General features: G+C 34.7%; 1 protein-coding gene across 2 annotated transcripts in view; it reads left to right on the forward strand.

The window, feature by feature from the left end:
* LOC127870774 (ADP-ribosylation factor 6) overlaps positions 1–22,430 on the forward strand; it is a 44,884-nt gene extending 22,454 nt beyond the window's left edge. For both annotated transcript variants that reach the window (XM_052413251.1, XM_052413259.1), the window contains 2 exons: positions 15,133–15,331; positions 17,526–22,430. In XM_052413251.1, coding sequence (XP_052269211.1) covers positions 15,133–15,331; positions 17,526–17,668 — 342 coding nt within the window. In that variant the 3' untranslated portion in view covers positions 17,669–22,430. The remainder of the gene's footprint in view (positions 1–15,132; positions 15,332–17,525) is intronic.
* The last annotated feature ends 4,626 nt before the right edge of the window (positions 22,431–27,056 follow it).

Genomic DNA, 27,056 nt, shown 5'->3' on the forward strand with positions numbered 1-27,056 from the left:
AGCGTCAAGTTTAAAGCGGGTATATACGATCTTGTCAAATATTTATTGATTAATATAAAATGTGTAAAAAACTTATTATACATATATTTCAATATAAACTAAAATAAAAGTTAAAAAAAACATGTGTCGAAAAATGCTAAATAAGCCAGATATTTAATTCTGAAATCGAAAAAGGCTGTACAGCCGAATTCACCAGCATGTATATCATGCATGTACGATGTGAATCTAAATTTAGTTTAACGGTTCATTTGAAATTCCCGCAGCGATATCGATTCATACGACACATGAACACTTACTAAAAAGACGAATGCATCGGTTATTGTAGGAAAATAATTACGAATTACCTTCGTCACAATCGGCTCGGGGCGCTAATTTGTATTTGCTGTATTTTATAAAATTTGTCTTAAATGTATCATTTTTCTTGCATATTGTGTGTTATTATAACATATTTGTATAAATATTTTACAATTCAGCACATATAAAAATCGTATATACCCGCTTTAAGGCAGGGTTGTCATGATCAAATATAGTCATTGTTTAAAATTTGCTGGAAAATCTTTTTATTGACGAAACTTAAACATTTCTATTATAAATATACCAGGTTCAGGGTCACTAGAACTGTAGAAAATATCAAAATTACTTAATTCATTTGACAGCCCTCCTCTTTAGTTAAATGATGCAATGGGTAAAATTTGCACAACCTCTTATGCCATACTCTGTAAAGTGTTTCCTTCTTTGGCATGACACACTATCATAGTTCTAAGTTGTATGCCCCCGGTAGGGTGGCATATAGCAGTTGAACTGTCAGTCCGTTTGTCTGTCTGTGTGTCCATCCGAAAACTTTTAACTTTGGCCATAACTTTTGCAATATTGAAGATAGCAATTTGATATTTGGCATGCATGTGTATCTCATGAAGCTGCACATTTTGAGTGGTGAAAGGTCAGGGTCATTCTTCAAGGTCAAAAGTCAAAAAATACAATCTAAGGGAAGTAAGGGAGATAATTTCTAAACCTGCAAAATGATATATTGAAATTTTATTTCAAAACGGCACAAAAGGGGGCATTATGTTTCTGACAAACACATCTCTTGTTCATTCAGCTTTAATTTTGGTAAATGTACCTCTAATTTCTGTTCAAAAAGAGTGATTCAAAAATAGTTGAAACAGATATCAGACATCACAAAAGTCCGTCACAATTTTCTGGCCAGACTGGCCTATGAGAAGAAATAATTTACAGGCCAGTAGTAAATTTCACAAGCCTCAATTTTAAGTGTTTCATCCTGGAGGGACATTGCAAAGTATATTCAAAAGGAGACATGTTTTGATAATAATTGGGTCAGGGCACATGAAAGATTGGTCAGGGCTAGTAGGTTCTGCATTTACTAACCCGAATGGGCTAGTGGAAAAAAGTTAGTATTGAGACCTGCATCTTATACTACAAAGACGCGAAACTGTTGCCAATGTTCTGGGGGATTATGCTCAAATCATGAAATGGAATAAATAGAATAAGCATATTTATTCGGGTCTGCTGGCGTTCTGTAAAAGTTTATTTTAGTTGAAAATCTGGGTTAAGAAGCTATGCCGAAAAAACATTACTTATGTTTGCACCACTTCTGCTTAACATTCAAAACAACAAGATGGGAATTGCAACATTAAAATTGACTGTACTGTTCAATTTGGTTAGTACTGTCTTCCGGTCTGGCATTGGGGTAATCCTGACTGTATAAGCAATCCTTTGACCGCGAGATTCATTGATGTAACTTTTTCTGACAGCTATTGATTAAGATTGTCTCTCATACAACAGCAAATATCTTGTTCAAATACTGCCTGGTGTCACTCTGGACTGGGGCTGTTATTGACATACCAGAGCCATGGCCCAAGGTGGCCTGCTAGACTTAAGTTCCTGCCACTCTTCATCACTTGTGAAGGTCAGATAAGCCTGCCATAACAAGTGTCCTGTTGACTAAAGGCAGAAACATAGCTTGCTCTTGGCCATTGTTACACAGAGTCTTCCACTACTATCACAAAACAAGTGTAAAAAAAGGTGAACTGCATTACAAACAAATGCCCCCAAAGCGCTTACCTTATACCAACCTATTTAATGCACAGCTTCTCTGCTGAATCGAAGCCATTGCATGGAGATGCATGTAGATGCAGCTGCAAATATTTATGCCTTCACATGCACACATGTTAAATAAATATTTCTCATGCCCCTTGATTTCTCATGTTGCAATTTTAGACCAATTTATTGGAGAAAAGTTAAGAAATATGGGCGCAGCGTAAGTTTATAGTCCAATTTATGCAGACATAACACAGAACCCAAGGTAAAATTGTAACAATCCAGTAAATATGTAAATTAACTACAAAGCTACTTTTTTACATGTATGATTGTGTATGTGGGACACATGGATTACATTTATGTTTTCACATGCGTACATGTTGAAAAATATTTCTGATGTTCCCTCTCTGACTATTTAGAAATTTTATGTAGCTTACATGCTAGAAACATAAAGAAATATACAAACAACAATTCGTTAACCAGTCCAAGTTACGCAGTCATAACATATAACCCAAGGTTAAATTGTAACAATCCAGTAAATATGCCAACTAATTACAAAGGTATTTCTATTACATGAATCATGTATGTTCACTTACTATGTTTGTTTTCCCTTAATAGATTGCTTTGCTTGTTTACATGCATAACAACATTTCTTTTCTTCAAGTTCATAACTATAAAAGGTTGCTTTTGTATATTTTCTGCATATAAAGACAAAATGTAAAAAGGATGAATTTGTTGTTAAGAAACAGATTATTAGGCCCAAAAAAAAGTCCGTTTGGGGTCTCCTTGGAAAAAAAACAGGGATTTTTTTTTTTTTTTTTTTTTGTTGTTTTTGGGTACTAGAATGGAAGGCTCCTAAAGCTTACAGGCCTTTTTCTGTCCATTTTGGGAAATAGTACCAAGCAAAATTGGGATTTTTCGAGTCGAGAAATATCGAAAATTGGGAAGAATTATCATCGACAAAAGCATTATTTTGGCAGGGGGTTTTCCAGTCATTTTGGATAAAAATCATATAAATTATGGTAATATTTTGTAGGTTGTGTTTAGAAAATAAAATTTGAGTACTAGAGTCTAATAATCATAAGTCATAAGACACTTCTTTCTAAAAAAAAATATTTTTTTTTTTTAATTTGGATTTTTTTTTTGACAATTGGGAAAAAAATATGCATATTTGGCATTGGGAATGGCTCCGACTATCGGACCCGTGAGATAGGCAGAAAAAGGTCTGGCTAATTATAAGAAATACATGTATATATATATAATCAGGCATTTCCCCAGGATTTCGATCAGGCACAGCGGCAAGACAGCGCGGAAGGGGGTTGGTACGGAAGGGACCATGTGTACTTGTTGAAAAATATTTCTGATGTTCCCTCTCTGACTATTTAGAAATTTTATGTAGCTTACATGCTAGAAACATAACCTAAGGCGTGTCGATTTTTTGATCATGTTCTAAACTACAAAACTAGACTTCTTTGGAGCTATTAAAACACAAATTTTATATAACATGCATCTATTTTTAATTTTTGTCGTCACTTCATTATATTTTCATTTAAGTCACATATAACAATGTTAAGTGAATCAAAATAACACTAGGCAAAAATAATTGAAAGCACAACAACAATGCAGTTACATATTTTACCAAAAGTATACAAATATACAATGTTAAAAAAACTGTTATCCATGGCTTATCCTGGTGCCAAACATCCACATTCTTTCGAAGTCCACTGCCTCCATTTCTGGTTTCTCTATGTGTACAATTATCAGATCATTGAGGGCAGCAGACTTAAAACGAGAACGATTTTCAATGTTTACACACTTTTCATTGTTCTGATACCCCTCTTGCAGTCCATAATATACTTAATTTGTAAATTACTCTGAAATAAGATCGTTTAACTTGCTTTGTTTTAATTACAAACAAATATTAAATTTAACAAATACATCGTTCGTTTCGTTTGTTATTGTGCTTTTAACAGCCTAGTCAGGTACCTACCAGCTGTAGATGTAAGGAGGAGCAGGCCAACAGCTGCCAGCGTGTAGAGATGGTTGTTGCTGTTCCATAAATGAATGGTCAACCACTCCATTTCCTCATCAGTCTTCTACTCTGTTCGCTGTATGTTGCCTTGGCATTTGTTCAGTGTTGCGTCCACGGAAGAGGTTAATGTGTCGACCTGGACAATTAGCACCAAATTAAACTGTCCACCGCGACAATCGGCGACCAGTAAATGTGTTACCTCAGACGATCGGCTCCCTACTTATTTTTAAGCTGTAATCCGATCATTTGCAGCTCCGGACAATCAACTCCTTTATACCCCGAACATTCGCCACCATACATATTCGATTATACTGTTTTCTTTGGGTTGGGTACATTTTTCTGGGCAATGCAGAAACGTGGTTTATGGATCGCATTGGACAGCGCCACGATGATTTGCCAAACTTCTATTCGACTACCACTGGGAAAACGAAACGCTACAGCTGCATAAGGTCTCTAATCTGGAAACCAGAAAGAGCACTATTAGGAGTTCTGCGGGTCCAAATTAATCTGGGTGCCGATTGTTCTGGCGGACATTTTTATCGGGCGCCATCGGCCTGGTCGACAAATTTACGAGGTGCCCATTGTCATTGACTGCAACAAATAGCAGGGCGCGGTTTGTCCCTGCGCCGTTTTCAGGATACCATCGTTTACACGTCTCATCTAAGCCCCTTATGCTCACACATCTGATTAGCGTGAGGGTATTTTATTGATTGTTGGCCGAATGAAGACAATATACGGATAAGAGTCTTCAAGCGCCTGGAAATGTTCAAGCGTTGCAGCGACATGATCGGAAAAACAAGCGCCGCGGCGAAATATATTTGGACGACCAGGCTCCGCGGGGCCGCTGTGCTTAAACTTTCTTTATATATATATATGCTTAGTTTGCTTGATATTACATCTTATATGAACGAAAATGAACAAAAAATTTTTTGGTGACCCCAATAAAAATGTGAGGGTCGGCGCCAATTCGGGAGACCCGAAGCAGACCTTTTTTTTTTGGTCTCACCAGTAATCTTAAAGCAAATTTTACATAATAATGATGCAAATGTCATTTATTATTTATCTTATATTAAATCATTATGCATTAATTTAATTAAAAATGGGATCTTCAATGCAAATGTACCATTTCTACCAAAAAAGTTGCCACTTCTCCCAATTTTGGCTTTTGAGAGAATTAACTTTTCCCTAAGTTTTGAACCTATCTAGACCCCTGTTTTTATTTTTCATTTGGCAGGTACAAGGTCTATATTCGAAAAGGGAATTCATATTTTTAAATGTGTGTAATCCAAGGTAGGAGCTTCTATAATAGAAAGCATGGAGATTTGAGACATAAGTGGATTTAGAAGTTTTCTCTATAATGACCATTTTCCAGATGTTGTTTATTCGGCGTAAGCTGTATTAAGCCAGCTTTTCACCTCTCCTGACCTTTGTAAGTGTCCAATAAAATTCAAATAAAATTTCCCGCGGCTAGGTACGAATGAATACACTTCATTTATTCCATTGGCTGATTTGAGTATTCCACCAGAACATTGGAAACATATCCGCGTCTTTGTAACACTGTTTAACTGCATGAAACAATTTTATTTCTAATGAATAGGCTTAATAGATAGAACAGTTTTACACTCAATTCTCGACATCAATACAGTTTGTGCGTACACCTTTTATTTTCATAGAATAACCAGCGCAACGCGTTTATATTTAAAGGCTATGTTCTCATATTTAGTACTTACTTCCATATTCTTGTCAACATGTTAACATGTAAAAGTATAAAGAGCAGTGGAAGCGAGGCCTCACTTTAATACATTGCATTTCAACCCGGGTCAATTCGCGGCCAGTGTATGGATGTCAGAGTTTATATACAGGTCATCACCCGAGTTCGCGGCCAGTAAAATAATAGTTATATAATAAATACGCTATCCGTGAACTAGGTGACCTGGAATTTTCTTTAGACCAGAAATATGTAGATTCTTAATGGGTTTTCAACAATACAATGATGAATATTATTTTTGATTAATTTAACAATAATTATTCCACCATATTGACCAATGTATTAAGCATGAGCGCGATGATTATCGATACTGTTAATAATCGAATCAAATAGCAATGCCCGACAAACCACTAAAATAGGTTTGTTCGAAGAACGCGCCTATAAATACGGATACTTCTCGTGTGGCCGGTTGACTCGTATGTTTTAATTTCACTTCCATTCTTCTTTTGGTTTTCTGTTTTGTATCTATAGGTTTATGACCAGCAATATGTAATAATGTCAAATAAGCCGCGAAAACTCCGCGTAACATCCCTCACTGCGTGTGATGGCGCTAAGAACTGCACAGAAAAAAAGACATTCGCTATCCTTGATCTCATTCATTGAACTATCAACGCCGTATATCTTTTTTAAAGATATTTCTTGTTAGATATTGAGCTGATTTTGGTATGTGACTCTTACTTAGATGCCCTACAGATGTATTTAAAATGTCATTTTAATCCAGGAGTTCAGTGTTTAATGAAGATCCTAACATCTGTCTTTAAGTCTTTATTCAAGTATTGAGTGTTTCATGTATACTTCAGTCATGAAAGTAAGTACTCTTTATTTCATCTCTGTTTTTGAAAAAAACTGTAGCCTTCTGGAATTTAATGTTGATAGATCTGTAGAAAGCTCATCATTTTGTAGTGATGGAATGAAATATGCTGTGTGATTTGTCACTTGTCTATTGATTGTTGTATTGCATCTAATGAAGTGATAGGAGGAAAATAATCAGAACTATTAATCATCCTTGTCACTTTTTGTGCAGCTTGAAATAAGTTGAATCACTGTGTAATAATTGATGTGTACAAAGTACATCTGTATGTGCTTCTAGAGAGATTAATTATGTCACCAGTTGTAGAATCTTGTGCACAACTTGATGTGCAATGTATGCTGAAAATGTATTTATAAACATAAGGATGATTTGCATGAGGTCAGATTTTAAGGTCACTTGGTCAGTTGCTTATTCAGCAATGTCCACAATTCAGTACAATTATATTGTGGGCTTTGGCAAATTCTGAGGAGCAACAGTGGTTTCTTAAGTCTTAAAATCCTATATTAAAATGAGAAGAATTTTTCATTAAACACAATGAATTAACATTAGACTTTTTTAAATAAAAACCTGTATCCAGTTTATGCTATGAATACTGTTATGAATGCAAAGAAAATTAGTTACATTTGTTTCAATAATATATTAGCACCAGAAGGCGTAATATTAAAGGTATGTTTTAGTTGCTTATGGAATGCCCACTATCAGACTTCTTGTGGTCCATATTTTAACCAATTTGAACAGTATTTTCTGCAAATCAGCACCAGCTTGTTTGATGGATCTTATCTCAGAAGTTGCACATCAAATCATTGGTTTATTTGTTTGCAACAAGTGAATGTGAGGCAAGTATGAGTAGTTAATATAGACACATACAATTGCGGCTGATAAAATGATTTTGTATTGATGTTAGTTGGATTCAGTTGGAGTGTTTTGAATGCAACTATGCAATAAACCTCTGGGATTGTGGATAAAATGATCTGTATCTGGGACTGGTTTACTATTAAATCAATTATGAAGCTATATGTTTGCTTAACTTTCTATCTTTTATTTGTAACTTTAACATTTGTACTTATGTATGATTGTGTAAAGTTGTATGAAGATTTCAATTTATGTGTGCAGTTCCGATTGAAGCTTATACTTAAGTTTAATCCAGTTATTTTTTGCATAAAAAAGAAAGTAAGTAAATAATATATTTACAAACACATACATACTGGTAAGCGAGTATTTGTCAGACAAAATTTATTTTTTTCTTCGATTACTTCGTTAATAATGAGAAATATGTCATGAAAAAACAACTGATATATACTGTGATTGTTTTCGACACTTGAATGTAAGGCCAGAGTTTTATTATTTTCTGTTGAACGGGATTTTTTTTTGAAAGTTTGAGTAGGAGGAGGGAAAAAAATAACAATAAAAACTCAAAAAAGTTTCGTAGGAAAAAAATAAAAATAAAGCAAAAAATAAAAAAAATATATTTTTTATTTTTGGAAATTACTAAAAACAGTAAAAATAACTACCTGTAAACTTGCCTGGTATTTCCATGCAGTGTCCAGTCAGTATAAAGTGTGAGGGGTCTCAAAAATGTTTAAAAAAATAAAAAGAAGTTAAATGTTTAAGCAAACTTTTGAGGACACACAAACTGTTGAAAAAGCAGATGGTGTCGATCACAACAGCATACCATGAGCATTCCTGCTCAGGTGAGCTAATAGTAAGAACAATAACAGCTTATTAACAGTGTTACAGGGGTCAGCCTAGGGTCAAATTTTAGGGAGAAGTGACTTCTGTCTTGACTGGCATTTTTTTAGGGAGAAGTCAGGAGAAATAAGGAGAAGTCTTGTTTTTTCTGTTTTATCTTGTAATTTTTTGCATTAGTATTTCCCCTTTTAAATTACTGAATACAAGATGTGCATTATAAATCCTGCTTATTCAATTCTCTTTATAGTTACTTAAATCAACAATCAAGTAAAAAGAAAACAACAATAAACAACCCTCTTACGGCATTCAAGTGTGCACGAAAGTGCTTAATAAAAATTGTATTTACATACACTACCCATCCACCCCACAATAAAAAAAGTGTTATTTTTTTTTGGGGGGGGGGGGTATTTTGGTGTTATACATAAATATTTATGCCCCCCTTCGAAGAAGAGGGGGTATATTGCTTTGCTCATGTCGGTCGGTCTGTCTGTCGGTCGGTCCACCAGGTGGTTTCCGAATGATAACTCAAGAACGCTTGGGCCTAGGATCATCAAACTTCATAGGAACATTGATCATGACTCGCAGATGACCCCTATTGATTTTGAGGTCACTAGGTCAAAGGTCAAGGTCACGGTGACCCGAAATAGTAAAATGGTTTCCGGATGATAACTCAAGAATGCTTATGCCTAGGATCATGAAACTTGATAGGTAGATTGATCAGGACTCGCAGATGACCCCTATTGATTTTCAGGTCACGAGGTCAAAGGTCAAGGTCACGTTGACCCGAAATAGTAAAATGGTTTTCGGATGATAACTCAAGAAGGCTTATGCCTAGAATCATGAAACTTCATAGGTAGATTGATAATGTCTGGCAGATGACTCCTATTGATTTTCAGGTCACTTGGTCAAAGGTCAAGGTCACAGCGACTCGAAATAGTAAAATGGTTTCCTGATGATAACTCAAGAACGCTTATGCCCAGGATCATGAAACTTGATAGGTAGATTGATAATGACTCGCAGATGACCCCTATTGATTTTCAGGTCACAAGGTGAAAGGTCAAGGTCACGGTGACCCGAAATAGTAAAATGGTTTCCGGAGGATGACTCAATTACGCTTATGCCTAGGATCATGAAACTTGATAGGTAGATTGATCATGACTCGCAGTTGGCCCCTATTGACTTTCAGGTCACTATATCAAAGGTCAAGGTCACAGTGACCCGAAATAGTAAAATTGTGTCCGGATGATAACTCAAGAACGCTTATGCCTAGGATCATGAAACTTCATAGGTATATTGATCATGACTCGCAGATGACACCTATTGATTTTCAGGTCACTAGGTCAAAGGTCAAGGTCACGGTGACCAGAAATAGTAGAATGGTTTCCAGATGATAACTGAAGAACGCTTATGCCTAGGATCATGAAACTGAATAGGTAGATTGATCAGGACTCGCAGATGACCCCTATTGATTTTCAGGTCACTAGGTCAAAGGTCAAGGTCACAGTGACAAAAAACATATTCACACAATGGCTGTCACTACAACCTAGAGCCCATATGGGGGGCATGCATGTTTTACAAACAGCCCTTGTTAATATTTATTTTGTCTTCTAAATAAAACATAATTACCCTATACTCAAATTCCGGTAGAAACAACAATAAAAACATTTACATACAAAAGTCTTTGACAATCACAGCAGTGTTACCAAATGACTCAATTAAACCAATCCCTCAAAAAGCAAGCTGTCAATGCTGTCGGTAGACATCAAAGGTCTTTGATATTGGGGCCGATTTTTAGCAGTTAAAACTGTAAAACTTGTAACACCTCAGCAGGTGGTAAATGGCCAAAAGGCATTGATCAATACTACGTTACCGGCAGCATGCAGTACTGTCAGATACAGCATTAATACATTAGCTCCATAGAGGATGCAATGTGTGAAAACTATCGGAGATTTAACTATTGGATTATTTGTATTTATTTTTATTGGGTGTGAGGATATGAATTGTGTTGGCTGGAATTTAAATGGGAGGTTGCTTTACAGGTATTGTTTGTATGGATTTACTTGAAAATTAGGGCGAAATGAATTACATCCGATAAACAAAAAACATGATGTAACACCAACCTATTTTTCGGATATGTACTATATTCGGACATACTTTTTCGCCGATAAAATGTTTAGACTTCGGGGTGTTTTCAAAGTTATTTGTTTTGTAAAAACAGCATTGTTTTGTAAAACAGCCAAGGCTAAAATACACTATTAACTTTTTTTAGAAGAACACTTTTTGTTGGATGCGGAGGAAAAAATAAAAATAAAATTATTTTTTTCCATTTTATTTTTATTTTACTTTTTGAGAAAATTGGATACGGCAATCCCATTAAACAGAAGATCAAAAAACTCAGTCAAGGGAGGTGATTTTACATTGTACACGAGTATTTTCTGGACATTTATTAAATTTTAGTAAATGGAAACAAATTAGAGTTAAAATGATACTTTTTATGCTCCCGGTAGGGTGGCAAATAGCAGTTGAACTGTCCGTCAGTATGTCAGTCTGTCCGTCCGTCCGAAAAATAAACTTAAACGTTGGGCATAACTTTTGCAATATTGAAGATAGCAACTTGACAATTGCATGCATGTGTATCTCATGAAGCTGCACATTTTGAGTGGTGGAAGTTCAAGGTCAAGGTCATCCTTCAAGGTCAAAGGTAAAAAAATTATTTAAAAAAAATCAAAGCGGCGCAATAGGGGGCATTGTGTTTCTGACGAACACATCTCTTGTTGTATCTGAGACATTAACTGACGTAAAATATTTATTTATGATGCAATATGTCTATATTTATTTATGATGCAATATGTCTTTCTGCGTGTATAAAGAGTTACAGTTTGTTTCCAACAGAGCTACAGATAAGGGCCGTACAGCCGTAAATACGGCTTTTTCATGAAGGTTTAAGCATATATTTTTATAAACTGGACGTACAATTACGACTTTAATATCCTTTTTACGCATTTACGAAAAATATCTGGCCGTACTGATACGTCCGAGTCAGCGCGGCGTGATGTGTTGGTCTCTAACCTAACGGCGCTTTTCGTTAATTAAAATTACCGAAAAGTTGTAGACTGGGTTCCGGTATTATTGTCTATTCTGTCACGTGATTTCCGGTTACTCGTAAACCTGTCAAAATCAATATGTCTGCGCGCAAGTCAAGGCCGACTTAACCGAAAGCGGTATAAAAAATCATTTGTTATTTTATAATGGCTACATACGGTCGTCTAACCATCCTGACATTCAATCTGTAAACCCAGTTGAAGTATTTGCTTTAAGTTTATGCCAACTTTGGCAGTTTATTGCTAAAGCAATGATTCTTTTGAGATGAGACAGTGGCATTAGTGTTCATTTACTTAGCTTACTATTTGGCTTCTGTTTTCTTGTCAAGAAAAATGAAGAAATAGTATTTAGTCATAAGTTTTAACGTGTAGTTGTATTTGCATCATAATTCAGAAACGAAAAACCTAATAAAGTAACTGTTTAAGAAGCTAAATATATTTTTCGGCGTAAGCTGTATTAAGCCAGCTTTTCACCTTAGCCTGACCTTTGTTAGCGTCCAATAGAATTCTAATAAAACTTCCCACGGCCAAGTACAGATGAATACACTTCATTGACTGCATTGGCTGATTTGAGAATACGACCAGAACATTGGAAACATGTCCGCGTCTTTGTAACACTGTTTTACTTCGTGTTCAGCATGAAACAATTTTATATCTAATAAAAAGGCTTTATAGATAGAACAGTTTTACACTCAATCTCGACATCAATACAGTTTGTGCGTCCACCTTTTATTTTCAGAAGATTTTCAGCGCAAGAACGTTTGCACTTAAAGGCTATTTTCACATATTTATTACTAACTTCCATATTCCTGTCAACATGTTAACATGTTAAAGTATAGAGAGCAGTGGAAGCGAAGACTCACTTTAATGCATTGCATTTCAACTCGCGAGGTATATCGGGTCAATTTGCGGCCACTGTGTGTGAATGTCAGAGTTTACATACAGGTCATCGCTGCATCTCTACCCTATGTGCTGATCGGAGTTCGCGGCCAGGAAAATAATCGTAACATAATAAAGACGCTATAGCGTGAACTAGGTGAACTAGAATTTTCTTTAGACCAGACAAATGTTAAATGAAGATATCCAGCGATATCATATGGTATGTCAATAATAGATTCTTAATGTTTTTTACAACAATACCATAATAAATATTATTTTTAATTAATTTAACAAGAATTATGCCATCATATTGACAAATGAATTAAGCATGAACGCAATGATTCTCGATACTGTTAAAAATCGAATCAAATAGCAACGCCAGACAAACCACTAAAACAGGTTTGTTCGAAGAACGCGCGTTAAAATATTTAAAATATATACGGATACTTCGCGTGCGACCGGTTGACTCATATGTTTTAATTTCACTTCCATTCTTCTTTTGGTTTTCTGTTTTGTATCTACACGTTTATGACCAGCAATATGTAATAATGTAAAATAAGCCGCGAAAACTCCGCGTATCATCCCGTACTGCGTTTGCTGCAGCTAAGAACTGCACAGTAAAAGACATTCGCTATCTTTGATCTCATTCATTGAAGTCTTTACCTTTCATTAACTGCAACCACAATCAACGCCGTATATCTTTTTTTAAAGATATTTCTTGTTTATAATATATGCAAATGTTTCTGTAAAGTCAGTTATACACCCTTCAATATCCAAGAACACGGGTAGTACAATACTACCTGTATTTTTGGATATGGTAGTACAGGTACTAATTGATTTTCAGCGTTACTCCTTTTCTTTCCGTCAGTGGCAGTACCGTTACTAATTTCACAAATCCTTATCTGGAGCTCTGGTTTCAAACAGCTATGTATACAAGAATATCTATGTTCAATGTCTTCTTGACAATTGTTGACCCTTATCGCATTGATAAACAGGGGATAATTATAAATTTAGTAGTGAAAACTGAGGACACTCTCATTAATAACTGATCATGGGAGTAAATTGGAAAAGTGAATTTATAGAGGTAAATATGAATTGTTTCCCTTTAATCAACCAGCGATTCAAGATATCTGCATACAACAAAGTGAGTCAAGTAGCACATGTAAAAAATCAATAATGAAAGTAATTTGTGCGCGTTGACCATTCATTTATGTTTAAATGTGAGATTGAAATTAAAACAATTTAAATCGCTTGCATTGTAGCATACAAATGAATATCTTTAGAACACATGTCGGTTCTTATTCAGTGACTTTGTTTGTGCATGCCCGTACTAAAAATATCCCCACGCATTAAGGTCAAATTACACTTTGACAATATGTGTAAACATTGCAATTTTTATGTTCCCCACTATAGTAGTGGGGGACATATTGGTTTTGCCCTGTCTGTTGGTTGGTTGGTGTGTTGGTCTGTTGGTTGGTTTGCGTCAACTTTAACATTTGCAATAACTTTTGCAATATTGAAGATAGCAACTTGATATTTGGCATGCATATGTATCTCATGGAGCTGCACATTTTGAGTGGTGAAAGGTCAAGGTCATCCTTCAAGGTCAAAGGTCAAATATATGGGTCAAAATCGCTAATTTAATATACACTTATGCAGTATTTCAATATTCAAGATAGCAACTTGATATTTGGCATGCATGTGTATCTCATGGAGCTGCACATTTTGAGTGGTGAAAGGTCAGGGTCAAGGTCATCCTTCAAGGTCAGAGGTCAAATATATGTGGCCAAAATTGCTCATTTTATGAGTACTTTTGCAATATTGAAGATAGCAACTTGATATTTGGCATGCATATGTATCTCATGGAGCTGCACATTTTGAGTGGTGAAAGCTCAAGGTCAAGGTCATCCTTCAAGGTCAGAGGTCAAATATATGTGGCCAAAATCGCTCATTTTATGAGTACTTTTGCAATATTGAAGATAGCAACTTGATATTTGGCATGCATGTGTATCTCATGGAGCTGCACATTTTGAGTGGTGAAAGGTCAAGATCATCCTTCAAGGTCAAATATATGGGTCAAAATTGCTCATGTAATGTCACTTCTGCAATATTGAAGCTAGCAATTTTATATTTGAAATGCATGTGTATCTCATGGAGCTGCACATTTTGAGTGGTGAAGGGTCAAGGTCATCCTTCAAGGTCAAACGTCATATAGGGGGACATTGTGTTTCACAAACACATCTTGTTTAACAATAATTATTGTGTCTACACAAGTTTCTGGTGTGAACTTCAAGAAAACAATCGTCTCTTAATATGTGAGGAAGCAAATTGTGTTTAAGGCTACAATACATGAAATAAATACATTAGAACATGTGGAAAATACTGCTGTCCGAAAAATACTCGCTAACCTGTAACTATTATTGTGGACAATACAGCAAAGTTCAGTGCAAGATCAGAAAGATGACGCTTTTAAGTATTAAATTGAAGTTTTCAAAACAGCATATTGCTTGAGAAACTATCATTGCTTGATGTTTTAAGATGAAGGGGGTCAGTACACAATCAAAAATGTGTGGTTTTAAGTATTTTCAAATGATTTTTTTCAATGCAGTTTCTTTACAGAACTAAACATGTTTTGTAATGTTTCCCAGGGTATGTAAATTTGTTGTTGACAAGTTTTCCACCACTGTTCTTTTAATATGTTTTAAGATGTTTTCTCATTTCTAGGGGCCCAGCACACATTTTAGGGGCCAAAGGCTTGTGGGTCCTGCTACATGCAAATGATGACTGTTTTCAGGATGTTGGTGGTCAAGACAAGATCCGGCCACTGTGGCGACACTACTACACTGGCACACAGGGCCTCATCTTCGTGGTGGACTGCGCGGACAGGGACCGGATAGATGAGGCACGGCAGGAACTTCACCGAATCATTAACGATCGCGAGATGAGGGAGTCACTAGTGCTAGTGTTTGCCAACAAACAGGATTTACCAGACGGTAGGTGGCTGTTGGTGATGCTAGTTTATATTGATCAATAAAGAGTAGTGAAAATGTGGCAAATAATATGTTTGTGGGACTTGTGTATATATAAGTGGATTTTTTCATTCAAAATCGGGTCCGGTAACCGGACCCATTCCCAATGGAAAAAAGTATATCTTTTTCCCAAATTGGAGCTAAAAATTCCCAATGGAAGGTTTCAAAAAAAAAAAAAAACATTTTTTTTTTTTTTTAGATCTCAATATTTTGTTCATCTCCCTTTCATATAAGTTCATCTCCCTTCCTTAGTAAATATAATGCTGGACACACTTGTATCCTCAATTTTTAAGCATTTTAAGCAAAACAACAACAACAGTTATTCCCAATTTTAGTTAAAATGCCACGAATTTTCCCAATCCAAAGGGACCCGGCCCCATTCCCAAAATGGTGGGAAAAAAACTGTATATGAATAAACATAATTTTGTACACTTGATTGACTCTAACACCTGTGGCTTATAAAGACACTTGAGTCTTGTAAAGAAAACCTGGACTTTGGAAAGAATTTTAGAATGCTCTATGAGTTGGGATCCCATCCAGGGCCTACCTTGTTACTAAGAGTGCACTTAATATTTAATCATTTATGCTATTATGTATTATTCACTGATTTGGAAAAGATGTGTTGAAGAAAATGATTGTTGAAAAATATTAAAACCAGCAGGCCGGCTATTTCCATTTGTATTGCGCTGGACTTCAAATCCAAGGATCGAAAGTTTGATTCCCTGACCTGCCACATAACTGCTTTGGGTATTGGTCATGAAATCCGTTCTCAGCCATTGTTCACCAACCTCTGATTCAAGTTGTCCTTTATTGACTTAAGAAGAGGACCCTCACTGAACCAAAAGTTCTTCAAGCCAACCTGCTTTTGTATAAGAGCTTGCCAAAACTGATAATAAAATACAAAATAACTACCGCCATTTTGTTATGCCTCCGGATCGAACGATCGGTGGTATATTGTTTTTGGCCTGTCTGTCTGTGTGTGTCTGTCACTAAACTTTAACCTTGATCATAACATTTGCAGTATTGAAGATATCAACTTGATATTTGGCATGCATGTGTATCTCATGGAGCTGCACATTTTGAGTAGTGAAAGGTCAAGTTCATTCTTCAAGGTAAAAGGTCAAATATATGGCTTCAAAGCGGCGCAAAAGGGGGCATTGTGTTTCTGACGAACACATCTCTTGTTATTTCATTTAACAATAACAACGCAATAGTAAATTATGACAAGGGCACATGGGAAAGTACAAAAGGTCATTTATTTCATTCATGGAAGCACAATTTTCTTAGAAGTAATACACATCACCAGTGGCATATCCCATTGAGCACATAATTGTATGAGAAACAGTACACTACTTTGATTTCATGGTAATAGCAGAGCAAATTTGTATTAAACTTTCACAAGTATTGAAACGTTGTGTGATTCAAGATATTTGTTTGTTTTGTCTCACTCATTTTTTCCAGAGGACGCTTTATGCTTAAATAAGCCATTTAGCAACTGTTCAACTTTTATCTGTTACAGTAACTGGGCATGAATGACCTGATATCATTCATTATACACATCGTTTCAATCCCGCCTTATAAACCAAAAGCTCCACCAATACTAACATTTCATTCAACAGCGTTATCTTTGGCGAAGCGACCTCAAAATTTACTTGCTCAACCAGCATTTGATCTTAACCCTTTCACTCAGAAGCAAAGTGAAAATGGCTTTTGCAAACAGCTTAAAGGCCTGTTAGCAACTTGCAGTTTGTTCAGTTTTTATGCTGTTTGCTGCTCATTAGTATATAAGGGTTGGAAATTATTCCATTTTAAACTTTAATTTAGTATAAAGGTATTTAATTAGATTTAACTTTCGATAGGACTACAAATTTGTCAAAATATGTATCTAAGTGGTAAAGGGTTATATAACAGTAATGTCATGTGAGGTGCATCTGGTGCAGATTGGTTTTTGCTTATTGTTTGAAATGCCAATGTTTAAAATAAAACAAATAGAAAACCAGTCATGGTTTAAATGCCGGATGTTCACTAACAAAATTGTATGAGATTTCAGCATTTTCCCATATCAGAATATTTTTTATTGAAATTTTCCAAGATTTACCATACTTTGTAGTAAGCAGCATTGTGAACAGTTTATTTGTATGCACTATTTTAATTTCAGCCATGAAACCTCATGAAATACAAGAGAAGTTGGGACTGACGCGTATACGAGATAGGAACTGGTATGTTCAGCCCGCATGTGCCACAACAGGCGATGGACTTTACGAGGGCTTGACGTGGTTAACCTCAAACTGCAAATCTTGATTAGCTTCCTTGTAAATAGGTGTCCAGGGCTGTGTATATAGGACAACTTTTATACATTCTATGTTGAATGATGTCTAAAGTCAATGGAACCGAAAAAGGGTCATTAGTTATATATGGAGCAATGGAAAAATGAAATGACAGCATCATTTTTCAACCTATTACAGTGATACAGCTATTAACATGTAAAACAGATGTGTATGATAACATTGTATCTAAAATACAGTGTGCATTTAGTCACTTGAAGTAGAAGAAAATGTATTTTAATTGTCTGATAAAATATACACCAAACTTCCACGAACTGAAGTGCTTTGTAGTTTCAGCTATATACTCAGCTTCGTTTGACAGCATGGGTGGTACCATTGTGTCTGTTTGTGAACATGTCGCTTGAATGATGTGTACTTCTCGCTGTAATGTGCAATCATCGTATAAGTGGTGAAAATGGTCGGCAAAGGGCTAACTAACAAGAGCATTCCATACAACCTGTTGTTTTCTATAGAAACTTATGAAGTGGACAGTGCACATTACTTTGGGCAGAGTGCTTACAGATTTTATCAAATTGTTTTAATGGCTTCAGTCGAATTTGTGCCCTTTGTTGACACAAACATGCATATAAGCTGAAAGTTTTGTTGATTTACTGATTTCCAAAATATTTGAAAACACTTTTGTAAGAAATATTGAATTGAATGGATACAGCATAAAAAATTTTTTAATATAAAATGTGACTTTTTTAGTAACTGGCTGCTCTAAATATCTTACTATGTTTGCTTTCCTATTAAAAAAAAAACAAATAAGCTTGTTATGGCTTATCTTCAGACTCTGAACCTTAATGTTTACAATCATATGATTTCCTTTATAGTGTGATATTGTTATCCTGTTGATGTACATGTACAACTTCAATACAATTTAATGAAATCTAAATTGCATTTAAATTTAGCCTGAGAATTATTCTATGGTGGCTTTCCATATCGCTTAAAGTAGCAAATGCCTCTTTAACCATTACAGTCAACTGTACTTCAATACTGCTGCTACATGTTAATATGCAAGTGTTATGTAAAAGTGAAATGTCAAGTATTTGTTGTAAGATCGATGGCGTTCAGAGACTGTCTTTGCAGTCCTGGTGTTCCCTTGTAAAGCATTTTGAAAGTGAAGACAAAACTTTATGAAAATATATACCTACTTCTTATCTTTTTCTTGTGTGTTTTTTATGCCCCCGAAGGAGGGCATATAGTGATCGGACTGTCCGTCACACTCTGCGTTTAGGTTTTGAAAAATGTTCATAACTTCTATGTCGCTTCAGATAGCAATTTCATATTTGGCATGCATGTGTATATGGACAAGGCCTTTCCATACGCACACAAATTTCGACCCCTGTGACCTTGAACTTGGGGTCCGTGTTTAGGTTTCGAAATCTGCGTTTAGGTTTAGAAAAAAGCTCATAACTTCTATCAAGCGTTTATAGGGGGCATAAGTCATCCTATGGTGACGGCTCTTGTTTTTTGTTAACCTGTATTGAGCTGATCGGATTTTATACAGAGTTAAACTAACAACATAATCATGAATGCTCGCTCAAAATGAAGGTCACCACTTCAAGGTGAACAAATTCTTAATGGGAATAGTGTTTCTTGGACTGCATTGTTTACATAAAGTTTTACAGTTTCTTAGTTGTTGGTGTTGTAATTTGATTCAAAGTCAAAATATAGGGTATTGCTTGTTTGTTCTGTTTTGTGAATATGACTGACACTTAAGTTTTCTTGAGTTAAAAAGTAGGTACAGCATGATGATTTTAATATAAACATAAGTCTAATATTTTACTTCTTCAGATATGGCTTTGAGATTTAATTCATGTATGCATATAAATTATTTATTATATTTTCCCTTATACATACTCGTGTAATCAGTGTACTGGTCAAGTTTGATCAATGTGTATTGTATGTTAACAAATGTAAAGTAAAGGTTGTATGGGTAATTAGAATGAGCATGAGCAAAATAGATACATATATTGTTTTTCATATTCTTGTATTCCTTTTTTTAGCCCATTTTTAATGCTTTTTTTGCCAAATTAATGAATTTTCTGGTTCTGTGATGAATTATTTGGTTGCAAATTAACAGTACATGTAACACCAATGATGTGATTTGGAAATTCATTTCTCATAATATTGTAAGCATTTATTGTTTACAAATGCCACCAGTATTTGGATAAATTAAAGGAATTCGATGAATAAGAATTCAAGAGGTAAGATTTTTCAGAACCTTTTACTTTCATTTGGGTGCTTTCTACTTTAGATTCTTGTATCAGCTGCAGAAGGCTTGTGTCTATCCTCAACTTATTCCACATGATTTTAATAAAATATCTTCATGTTCTAACATTCATTATGCTATATGTGTTATAAATAGGATAATTTGTACATAATTGCTATGATCTTATTTATGTTTGAATGTCTGACATCACTAAAGATGTTCTTATAAAACAACTCTATTGAAAAAAAAGTATAAAAGAAACAATGATTTCCAAAAAGTTCATTTTGCAAAACAAATTTGTGTCCAAAATTGCAGTATCCAAGGTTAGGTTTCTTTGGATTGCTTGGATGTAAATGTGTCATGCTGTTTGTAGTCATGTATGTACTTGTTGAATTGTTAATGTATTTTGCATTTGTTACTTTATTTTATTATCATTAAAAGTATTAATGTTGTCACAAATAATGATTTTTCAGGCCCCTGCATGTTGTAATTATTTTTAGTATACTTTTTATTATATATTAAGGGTTCATTGAATTTTATAGAGGAATCTTTGCCATATTGAATAAAAAATTCAAGAGTTTTAAGATATTTGCTGATATCATTAAAATCTAGTTTATATACCATGTGTTTGTTAATCCATCTGGAAATTGTGTCTTATTTTAACTTTTTACCAAACATACAATACACATTTATTTGTGTTCTAAAGTATTTAAAAAAAAATATTTAGTGCTTATAATTGATAAACAAAATGTATAAATAGCTCTTTTCAAAAACTCTATTTTATATATTATAACATATAAACTCTTGTTTATTTTTATTTGTTTAAATTGTTCCTATGAAAAAACGCTTTTGCATATGTGAAAACACTTGTTCACATATGAAAAATACCTTTTTAATATGTTTGAAAACTGGTAATAATGTGTGCAACAATGTCATAAAGCTTGGATGTTTTTTTTATTAGCTAATTAGATCAAAATACATGTAGTTAAATGACATTGATTACTTTGCTCTTTAAGATCGAAAGTTTATTTGGTCTGTGTAGAAAAACATAAAGTTACTAGAACATACATGGTATTATTTGTTACTGCTTATTAAAAGGGCGTGTCAACAGTTATTGACAAAATTGTGAATGCCTATTTAAACTTACCATTTTTGTGATACCGTATGTTATATTTGTATACATTTCATTATCTGTCGCTCACAAGTGTCATTTAAGAGAAATGTAAAAACAAAAAAGAATATTTGTGATTGTTAATTATTAAAATCAATAGGACACTTGTAAATTAAATAGTCAATGCACAGTTGACATGCCCCTTTAGTTTCTTCATATATATGCAATGGTTTATTATGCCCCCAAAGGGTGGCATTGGTCATTACTGTTGCGATATTGAAGATAGCAACTTGATATTTGGCATGCATGCGTGTCTCATGGAGCTGCACATTTTGAGTGGTGAAAGGTCAAGGTCATCCTTCAAGGTCAAATATATGGCTTCAAAGCGGCGCAGAAGGGGGCATTGTGTTTCTGACAAACACATCTCTTGTGGAAAATGCTTTGACAGTTTCTCTCTTATAAACCATTCTAAACGATCTTATTTTTGAGCAGATATAATGAGTACACTATATGCTAGATTTTAAAATAATTGTGCTCAATTATGTGTATATCATGTTCTTAAGAGTCAGTGTAAAATGTACATTGCCATTTATCAGTTATTGTAGAGTACTGTATCATACGTGCTTGTAGAAACCGTATTAAATGAGAAATTGCTGTGAAATTTAAGAATCTAATAAACTGTTTTATGAGGAATCTATATTTGGCTGTATGAAATGAAACAAATAGTTGTAAATGTTCATTGCTACTAACAGTTGTGCAGCAGTCATAGATTTTTTGGGTTTTAACGCCAATGCAATATTTTTAAATTCAATGAAGTTATCGTCAGATTTTAGCTAGGTTACATTATACTAGGAATAGATCAGAAGAAATCTTATATTTTCATGTTAGTATTTATTTGGAGAAATAGTAAAACCTGTTTCGAAATTCATGCAAGACATCTACATTACCTCATATGGCTTTGATAAGTAAGGAAATTAAAGTTTAAAATAAGTAGACTTATCAGTAAATAAGTAGACAAAATTGCAACATCTCACTTTCTTATTTGTCTCTTGTAATTGACCTTAGACAGCTTTGTATTAATTGGAATTTTAAGGTTTGAAAATTGTATATACTATGAATTTATTTGCAACTAAGCTTATTTGAGTTTTGTGATAATCTTGGATATTCCCTTTTTTTACTGTGTTTACATTTTAACTTAGTTGATATACTTTCCTCTTGACGGATTATTTTCCTAAACAAAACTCCATTTAGTTTGATAATAAGGCTCTTAAAATGGTTGGTATTCAGGTTTTGTTCTTCATTTGTAAGAATTTTTGTTTAGCGTTTCTAATGGTGCAACTTTAACATTGTATGCACCCAAAACAGATGTAACCTTCTCTTGTTAATATATGCAAATAAAGAATCAAATAAAAACCACTGAGTATTGTTAAAGTCTCACACTTAGTGAAATTTTTATCAAAACAACAAGACACAAATTAACACATTTCAATGTCACTTTCAAATCAGAACGCTGGCATATTTGCCTCACAACTCAATATAAACAACTAAGAACACAAACTTGCCCTTTTGTGGTGTAATGATTTAACAGTTTAAAAGACTTAACAAAGTTATAAGTCACAATTCCAAAATGTGTTACTACGTATTTTTTGAATTGACTCTGAAATTGTGAACCCTGCAACAACTCCATAACTTGAGCTAGGTTGTTGAAATTTGGTTTGTACATAGAGGGCTATATGGAGAATATCTATGTTATTTAATATTATGACCCCCTCTGTTGGTAGACCAGTTCGTTTCTGATTATGGGTCACTAGATTAAAGGTCAAGGTCACTGTCTCAATAAGAGTGAAAATCATTTCTGATCAATAACTCGTCAACCAATTGACCGATGGGCTTGATACTTCCAATTTGCCTTGGACAGATGACCCTTATTGATATTGGGGTCACTAGGTCAAAGGTCAAGGTCTCTGTCACAAGTGTGAAAATTTGTTTCTGATCAATAATTCATCAACGAATCGACCAATTGTCTTGATACTTCATGTGCATTGGCCTTGGACAGTAGATGACCCCTATTAAAATTGGGGTCACTAGTTCAAAGCCCTGTTTTGGGGCTCATATGTCTCAGACCACGGAACTCTTGTTTTAGTTTGTCTTTTCGTCCATGTATCATTTTGCCTGAAAAAACATGCAAGGAAGGCATTGTACACAACATGTGTTCTATTTGGAACACACAGACATGTTACTTTTGTTTTTTTTCTGTGGAATGAAGAAGTTAATGCTCATATTTGAGGAGTGACCTTCAAATAAAGGACACATTGCTTGTGACTTGTCATCTCCATATGGTTAACATTGTTTGAAAAGTATAGTAAAATTGCCTGATGATCAAGTTTTAGTTTATCCAAGCTATTTCATGCCTTGTTCGATCTTTAAGTCTGGCCCTTAATCTTTTAGCAAAAAACAAGGATCTGTCACGAAACACATCTTCACATTGTAAACATTTGTGAAATGTACAATCTGTTTTTTGTCCAAATGAGTTTGAGTTTTGAGTAGGTATGAAAGTGGTAATTGTTGTCCCCTACCGGTTTCACCGGAGGGGACTTATGGTTTGTGCTCTGTGCGTCTGTCAGTCACACTTTTCTGGACCCTGCGATAACTTTCAAAGTTCTTAATATTTTTTCATGAAACTTGAAACATGGATAGATGGCAATAAGGACATTATGCACATCATTTCAATTTGTTCCTAGGTCAAAAATTCTAGTTGCTATGGCAACAAATAAAAAATCAAAAAAAATCTGACTATGGTGGAGCCGGTAGGGGACATATATTGCTTGGCAATAGTCTTGTTTGTTTTGTTATGCCCCCGGATCGAAAGATCGGGGGCATATTGTTTTTGGCCTGTCTGTCATTCATTCATTTTGTGTGTCCCAAAACTTTAACCTTGGTTAAAGTTTTGCAATAACTTTTGAATTATTGAAGATAGCAACTTGATATTTGGCATGCATGTGTATCTCATGGAGCAAAACATTTTGAGTGGTGAAAGGTCAAGGTTATCCTTCAAGGTCAAAGGTCAAATATATGGCTTCAAAGCTGTGCAATAGGGGGCATAAACACATCTCTTGTTTTTTTATTAACTCGAGGTCTTTTATTATGCTTTTTTCATGGAATAAATAGTACAATTCATGGAATAAATAGTACAATTCATGGAATAAATAGTACAATTCATGGAATAAATAGTACAATTTTACTTTGTGCAAGCGACAGACTGCCTTCTTACTCTGGTGCAAAGTTAGAACAACATCCTCACCAATGACATTAATAAATAACACGTCAAACATTAATCAGTACCTTTGTGATTACAAACAGAGGCTACATTTTGATCATTGGCATTACTATTTTGTTTTACTGACGAAAATTTCACTTGCAAACTGCGGGGAGTGGTTGCTATCAGTGTAGACATAATCAACTCATTTGTGGTCTAAGAGATTACAATTTGTAACTTCATTTACTATGTAAGTCTAAAAATCCTGGGCATGATTAATCCGTACTAAGTAAGTCCTTTATATAGTTAATAGTCACGTGGTACATGTTCCTTCTTATTAAAGTAACTCCGACGGCTCCGACAGCTCATATTGCTCGTTGAACAGTTCTGCCTTATCAACAGGAATATTTTACACACATAAATAACAGTGTCTTTAACATTTGGTTTACTCGCGTACTTGGCGACAATGTGAACAAACTAGGAAGTGAACCACTAGACAATGTCATCTACCAAATCTTGTGGTCCTGCAATTTTAGAGATTTTAAGTTTTCAGTATTAATATGGAGGGAAAACAGGCCCCAGAGTGGGGAAAGTTTGACCCATGCGGATTATTTTAACTAACTTTGTTCAAGACCACACTTACCATATTTCACACCAATTATAAAACTCCCGATACTTGCTGTTCCATATATAATTTTTTTAGCTCACCTGAGCACAAGGTGCTCGTGGTGAGCTTTTGGGATCACCATTTGTCCGTAGTCTGTCATGTGTCGTCAACATTTTGCCTTGTTAACACTCTAGAGGCCACATTTTTTGTCTGATATCTTGGTCGAGTTTGAAACTGGATTGTGTCAGATCAAAAACTAGGGCACTAGGTCAAATTAAAGAAAATGCTTGTTAGCACTTTAGAACTCAAATTTATTGTCCAATCTAATCTTCATTAAACTTGGTAACATTTGTCTTAATGTTTTATCAGCTGAGTTCAAAAATGGTTTTGCTAATGGTTGAAAAACATGGCCACCAAGGGGCGGGGCAGTTTTCCTTATAAGGCTATAGTAAAACCTTTTTCTATCTAGAAGTCACATTTATGGTCCAATCTTCATTTAAATTGGTCAGAACATTTGTTCCTATGATAGCTTGGCTGAGTTCGAAAATTGTTCCAGTCCTTTAAAAACAGGGGGCAGGGCAGTTTTCCTTATATGGCTACAGTAAAACCTTGTTAACACTCTAGAAGTCATATTTGTATTCAAATCTTCATGACACTTAGTCGCAACATTTGTTTTTATGATATCTAGACTGAGAATCTTTATGGTTACGTCTGTTGAAAAACATGGCTGCCACAGAGTTAATGGGGTAGTTTTCCTTAAATGGCTTTATAGTGTAACCTTGTTTACACTCTACTTAAAAATTACCAATGTACACTGTGAATGAAATTTGTGCATATTATGATATGCAGTCATCTGAATATTAATTCTTCGGATAAGATATACAGTTAAATTGCCAATTTTTTTTTATTTATTTTTTGTTCCTTTCTGAAAAGGGTTATTTTGATGATGATTGGTTTGGGATGAAGTGCAACAAACATATAATTTTATTTATGCCATCTGAAAACCATATACAAAATATTCTCAAAATTTCAAGTAGTGATAATGATTTCACAGAAAATTATTTAGGATAGAAACAACTGAATATAACTTTAATTGTGTTTGACCTCCAATCACGAATGGCTTTTCAGGAATGTTCTTTTATCTCTCCAATTGAACCCATTCAGCCACCTGCTTATCAGCAACTAATTAGTTCTCTATTGACTGTGCCTGAATTGACACGACGCCGCCTGTCAATCAAATCCTTATCTTAGAATTTATCTTCCAATCAGCAATCGATTAATCGGGCGCGGGAGTTAGCAACGAACTGTCTGCCATTTTCCTAGACAAGCTATGTCTAGGTTCACTTTTATTTCAACGAGTTTCTTTTGCTTTCCCCTTTTAAAAAACAGATTTAAATGGTAAACGGTGTCAATGGGGATTGTGTTACTTGGACAATTGATATCCTGACATACTAGTTGGTGGCATTGAATTTATATCGTTTCCAAAGCTGAAAAGAGATCTTGAGAAGTGTAAGAGATGGATACATGCAAGCGGTCGTCCCCACTAACAACTGAACGTCCGCACTGTCAAAGACAATTATAATATCTTATTATCGAATATACTAGCAGATTTAAATAGTATATGTTATCGATCTGATCATCACATAATAGTTCATGTTTTTAAAAGTTTTGTCAGTTACTATATGATTAATAGAAGCAAGGTTCATCTGCATTACTTTAAGAGAAGTAAAACCCAGCATGAAGCCTAATTCATGCTGTGTTTTATTACTCTGATAGTAATGCACTTTATTGTCATTATACATGTTATTAGAAGGTGACATGTGATATCTTATCTTAAGAACGGTATCTACACATATGTGCAGACATGTGGTGTCACCAATAAACGCTTTAAATCCACACTTGGAGATCGAATGCCTAGTTCTCATTTTTTTAACGAGTTTCGTTTATTTTGTTCGAAAAAAAAACGGAAATGAAATATGGCAAAACGGTGTAAATAGGGATTATGTAACTCTGACATTCGGTTTTCAGAAAGATTTCCAACGCGGAAATGCAGTCTTGACAAGAGCGAGTGGAAGCTTCAATGTGTAGAATTACCGAGATCCCCCTTATAGAACATACATTTATTTCAAAAACTGGAAATGTCATATAAGCAATAACTAAGCATTATTGAGTATGA

This window comes from Dreissena polymorpha, chromosome 1 (assembly GCF_020536995.1).
Source record: "Dreissena polymorpha isolate Duluth1 chromosome 1, UMN_Dpol_1.0, whole genome shotgun sequence".
In the NCBI taxonomy this organism is placed as follows: Eukaryota; Metazoa; Mollusca; class Bivalvia; order Myida; family Dreissenidae; genus Dreissena; species Dreissena polymorpha.